Source organism: Thalassophryne amazonica, chromosome 2, assembly GCF_902500255.1.
Source record: "Thalassophryne amazonica chromosome 2, fThaAma1.1, whole genome shotgun sequence".
NCBI lineage: Eukaryota > Metazoa > Chordata > Actinopteri > Batrachoidiformes > Batrachoididae > Thalassophryne > Thalassophryne amazonica.
Window position 1 is genome coordinate 74,196,030 of NC_047104.1, and position 6,196 is coordinate 74,202,225.

General features: G+C 42.1%; 1 protein-coding gene across 1 annotated transcript in view; it reads right to left on the reverse strand.

Moving 5' to 3' along the window:
- Window positions 1-6,196, reverse strand: part of ush2a (Usher syndrome 2A (autosomal recessive, mild)) — a 1,147,097-nt gene that overhangs the window by 192,236 nt on the left and 948,665 nt on the right. The window contains 1 exon segment of the mRNA XM_034188044.1: window positions 3,973-4,131. Coding sequence (XP_034043935.1) covers window positions 3,973-4,131 — 159 coding nt within the window.

Below are 6,196 nucleotides of genomic sequence, written 5' to 3' on the forward strand. Positions count from 1 at the left end.
CAGCTCAGTCTCGTGATTTTTTTTTTCGTGTTCCCGTCACTTTTTTTATTTTACTATTTCTATCCCTACCCCGTCCCTGTCCCTTAACAATAACCTCCACAGACTAGAGTGCCTTGAAAGAGAGTGGCAACATGACGAGTCGGAAAAAAAAAAAAAAAGGTCACATGACTCATGGTGCCATCTTGAGTTCAAAATAGCATTCGCTGTTAATGTGTCTGCATATAAATCCAGCTATTTTATTTATTTATTCACTGAAAATGACAGGTTTTTGTGCATTTGGATGCACAGATAGACACAACAAGGGCTTCAAGATGTACAGATTCCCTTCAGATCCGAAAAGAAGAAAAATTTGGGAAAATAAAGTCTTTAAATTAATTAAATAAATCATCATAAATTGTAAATTTATGTAAATTTGATAGCTTAACTATTTTTATATTTATTTTGATAGTACCTGTACCTGGATGTGTTGCTGTATGTGGTTAATGATTTTAAAAAATGGTGAAAACATTAAAGATACATTCAGTAGTTCAGTGCAGTTGAACCCAAAATGGTGCCATGTTCTGAGTTGACGCCACTCTCCAATTAAGGCACTCTACCACAGACCCCCCCCCCCCGTGTGTCACCCCACATTCCGTGATACTGTCACAAAATGAATATGTGCTGCTGTCATGAAAATGTGGCGTTTTTCATGACGGTATCACAAACTAATAGATTAATTTACTTCTCGTGATGCCATCATGAAAGAGCGTGAGATCACAAAATGGTGTGAGATTGGGCTGCACTTATACCTGGGCAGCCAGATGTAATCATCAAGCTCTGACATCAACGACGAGAATCAACAGAGACACAAGTGTGCAGGAACTGCCTTCAGCTGGCTTTACACCTGTGTTTTCAACGACCAAGACCTTCAACTTGCTTATTCTCCTTTTGGTTGCTCCCATTAGGAGTCGCCACAGATGATCAGTCATTTACAGTGAGGAAAATAAGTATTTGAACACCCTGCGATTTTGCAACTTCTCCCACTTAGAAGTCATGGAGGGGTCTGAAATTTTCATCTTAGGTGCATGTCCACTATGAGAGACATAATCTAAAAAAAAAAAAAAAAAAAAAATCCACAAATCACAATGTATGAGGTCTGGAGACTGGCCAGGCCACTCCAGGACCATGAAATGCTTCTTACGGAGCCCCTCCTTAGTTGCCTTGGCTGTGTGTTTGGGGTCATTGTCATGCTGGAAGACCCAGCCATGACCCATCTTCAATGCTCTTACTGAGGGAAGGAAGTTGTTTGCCAAAATCTGGCAATACATGGCCCCATCCATCCTCCCTTCAATACAGTGCAGTCGTCCTGTCCCCTTTGCAGAAGAGCACCCCCAGAGTATGATGTTTCCACCCCCATGCTTCATGGTTGGGATGGTTTTCTTGAGGTTGTTCTCATCCTCTAAACATGGTAAATGGAGTGGATTCCAAAAAGCTCTATTCTGGTCTCATCTGACCATATGACCTTCTCCCATGCCTCCTCTGGATCATCGAGATGGTCACTGGTAAACTTCAAACGGGCCTGGACGTGTGCTGGCTTGAGTAGGTGGACCTTGCTGCCCTGCAGGATTTTAAACCATCACGGCATCATGTGTTACTAATGTAATCTTTGTGACTGTGGTCCCAGCTCTCTTCAGGTTATTGACCAGGTCCTCCTGTGTAGTTCTGAGCTTTCTCAGAATCACCCTTACCCCACAAAGTGAGATCTTACATGGAATCCCACACCGAGGGAGATTGATAGTCATCTTGTGTTTCTTCCACTTTCTAATAAATAATCATAACAGTTGTTGTCTTCTACCAAGCTGCTTGCCTGTTGTCCCGTCGTTCATCCCAGCCTTGTGCAGGTCTACAGTTTTGTCCCTGGTGTCCTTAGACAGCTCTTTGGTCTTGACTATGGTGGACAGGTTGGAGTGTGATTGATTGAGTGTGTGAACAGGTGTCTTTTATACAGGTAACAAGTTCAAACAGGTGCAATTAATACAGGTAAAGAGTGCAGAATAAGAGGGCTTCTTAAAGAAAAATTAACAGGTCTGTGTGAGCCAGAATTCTTGCTGGTTGGTAGGGGATCGAATACTTATTTGTAGCAGTAACATACAAATAAATTATTAAAAAATCATACATTGTGATTTCCAGATTTTTTTTTTTTTAGATTATGTCTCTCACAGTAGACATGCACCTAAGATGAAAATTTCAGACTCCTCCATGATTTCTAAGTGGGAGAACCTGCAAAACCGCAGGGTGTTCAAATACTTATTTTCCTCACTGTATGCTATGTGGGAGATGCAACCTAAAAGAGACGGGAGATTCTAAGGTGGTTGAGGGGGAATGGCATGGCTTGGCGACCTCAGATGGTGTGTGTAAGATGATGAAAACAAAGAGCGCTAGGGTTGAATCAAGCATAAGTTGGTCGAAGTTGAAGGAAGAAGACATTTGTGTGAAATTTATGAACTTGGTACTGCAGGACTAACACATTCTCAGTAAAGACTTATCACACTTTTATGCTTAGTCAGCGTCTGTTTATGTCACTATGTGATGAGTTAGGTACCATTGCGTCATTTAGTGAAGGGCAGGAAGATGCGTTTTTTTTTTTTTTTTTTTTTTTTTTTACATCAGCATCATTTCTCTCTGGCAGCACACAGAACTATGTGCTTCACTTCCTTGTTATCACAGACATTCATCTATGTTTTGGTTCTGGTTAAGGTTACAGTTAGCGTTTCCCTGCACATCACAGAGTGATGCAACTGTGTTACCCAACTCATCACAAAGTGATGTTTGTTCAAAATGAACAGTTTGTGGCAAAATGTGATGACTTGGGTTTGAGACTATGCTGGTGGGACAGGGATAAGGAGTTGGGCACGATTACACAGACCTGGTTATGATTCCTGCTTGCTGTTTCATTAGTCATGCAGAGAGGTACCATGAAACCTTTTGATGACATCATGTAAGAACTTGTGACAGATATATCTATTACATATTTTCACAACACAAATGTGGACAGGTTAACCAGATGAAGCAGTTGCTGAGTGGATATGTGGAAAAACACGTGCAAACATTCAACTTTGTTCTGTGAGAAAAGGTTCTGCCTTTCACTGGTGTCTGTCCATTCTTTATAAAGAGTAGTGAAAAACCGCACAAGAAAGGGAAAATGTAATCATGATGTTTGTGTCCAATTGGCCTCTTGTTGTTGGGAGATACACTGATCATAGCTCCATGAGAGGAGGATTTCTTTGAAGAAGAGATGAAGAGTCTAAGGAAATGTGAGGCTACAGTGATCACAGATACTGTAGTACCCTCTTATACTGTTTCCTGCAGATTTCATTCTTCACGCTTCTCTGCAAAAGCTCAGAAATGATGACCATCTGAGTGTGATCTCTGTCATTGTGACCACACGTGACATTAACATGAACAAAAACTTTCCATTCTGAACTCTTTACCTCAGACACAACTCTCCATCTGAGGTGAACATCCATGTACTTGCTTTGAGTGAGGAGAAGTTTCCTCTAAACAACAAAACCTCACAATTCACAGAATGCCGCCTCATTGACTGTGACAGAAAACAGTCATCTCACAGTGACAACATCTTCATGGTTTCTCCTTACACTGCATCTAAAAGTAAAGAAAAATCAGCCTGTTCCACTTAGGGGTTAGACCATGAGTCACTGTTGCAGACATGGCATTGAACCTGCTGGGCAGAGTGATAGTGATATTGTCTGAGACATTTCTGCATGGCACATTGTTGGCGCCCCTTGGTGTTTTTGTTTACAGAAAGAAAGGGCGTGCACCCATTGGAATAATTGAAATAAAGCGATAAACAGCACTCAGCACTGAAGAAAGCCCATTTGAAACAGAACTGTTACAAGATCACGTTAATGACAAATAAGGCTGCAGCACTCAGATATGACATATTTTATGCTGAATTTAGGATAAAACACCTACCCAACTGACAGGCCTGCACTCTGATGTGGTAGATGGTGAAAGGCTCTAGACCTGTCACGTTGAGGTGCAGATCTTGTCCAGCGTGGAGCACTATGGCACTGTCACTTCCCGGGTTTAACAGGATATTGTAGTTTACAGAGTGGCTGCTGTTGAGCTGGGCTGTGGAAATAGAGCAATATAATTACGTCGTTACCTTTAGACACTGGAGCTATTTCACAGACTCATGTTCAACCACATAGTCCAATTAAGGGTCATGGGGGACTGGAGCCTATCCCAGCGATCATAGGGCATGAGGCAGGGTACACCCTGGACAGGACGCCAGTCTGTCACAGGACCACATTTAGACAAACAAACACATTCACAATCGCATACACACGTTAAAAATTCCAATTCACCTAACCTGCAAGTCTTTGGATGTAGGCGGAAGCTAGAACACCCAGAAGGAACCCACACAAACACGGGGAGAACATGTAAACACACAGAGCCACAAGTGGGAATCGACCCCATCACCTTCTTGCTGTGAGGCAACAGTGCTAACCACTAATCCACCGTGCTGCTCACTGGAGCTATTTGTGTGAGTAAATTCATTATTGACACAAAAGCACAATTAATGGTGTAATTCCTAAATTTCAAGAAAATCAAAAAGATGTACTGTACTAAAGCAAACAGTTCAACTTCAAGAACCATTTTTCAACAAAGTAGCAACAAGTTCCTTTAATCACAATTTGTCACATCCATTTTCATGTCTCCTCACGTTTTTTTTTTTTTTTTTTTTTTTGCACAAAACAACACTGTCAGGGATTTGGCTGGGTCAGGGCACTGAGCCCTTGACATTATGTTTTTCACTCACTTTGATGCTGTCTGTTTTGTTTCTGTTCACTCACACTCTTGCACCTGCTCCTATGTCTTTGTCTATTACATCACACCACTTTGCTCACTCCCTTCCTCACACTTTTGCCCTGTCTTACTCTTTAGCCAGAAGCCACACCCCTTCTAGATTGTTCCTCATGTGCACCTAGTTTACACCACCTGTCCCTCACATCTCACTAATTAGTCCACAAGTATTTAAACTCCACAGTCCTTCACTTCTTCGCCAGATTATAGTCTTTGTACTCTTTCCAGCGCCCATCACAGTCCTGTTTTTGTCTTGCCGTGTTCTGAACTTTGCTCTGTACCTCGACCATGCGTTTTGCTTCATCCCGGATGTCTGAGTTTGCTCGTGCCTCTGAACCCTGCTCGTTTGTGACTGCGTCTCAGCCTGATCCTGTTTGTACCTTTGCCATGCTGACTGATTACATGTGTACCGAAACCAAGCCTGGAATAAAGACCATGATTTCTCCCACACCAAAGCCTTGTCTGGGGGTTTGCATTGCGGGTCCAGGCGCTCCGGGTGACGGGCTCCCTCCCGTCCTGACAAACACAGATGCGCAATGCAGATTGCCCAGCAAGAATAAAATACAATTGAACAGTTGACTGCACTCCATAATGGGCATTCATAAAGATATGGCCCAAACGTTCATTACCTATTTAAAGTGCAAAATACCACTTTCATCATAAATATTACAGCAGCTAATAGTCTGAATAGTTTGCACATGTGTCATGCTTAGTTATCATGTTACAGGGTAACATATGTCACATGTCATAGAATCCAATGGATGTTGATCTTGTTTGACCTTTACTTTTGAGACCAAGCATTCAACACAGTCAAAACTATTCCCCTTATTAATCCTATTAGCACAACCAATACTTTGCACCACTTCTTTACCAAAATTGGAGCAACTTTAACTTTTGACCCCTGTACAACTGAAATTGACCTCTGTCACCATTCTTACTATTTTTACCTCATAAATCCATAATATTCGGTCACAGATAGTCCAAACCATACCTTTTGATCAGACAAATAATAATACAGTAACATGCTTTTGGAGGGCGGTATGCATTTTAAGAGGCCCAACGTTCACACCCAGTCGCCCAAAATGACAGACATTCGCCCGAGTTAGACGAGGCGAATATCTGTCATTTTGGGCGACTGGGCGTGAATGGAGGGACTCAGAAAATGCATACCGCACGACAACAGCATGTTATTTGCATTATTATCACTTTTTACTGAGATACACAACACGTAACGCGTACATAACAAGTTGGCTCACTTAACCTTTGTTGTGTCGGCTGGCGCGCGCACTGCTCTCCAGATTCGGTAGTGCATCCTTATCAAGCTGGCTGC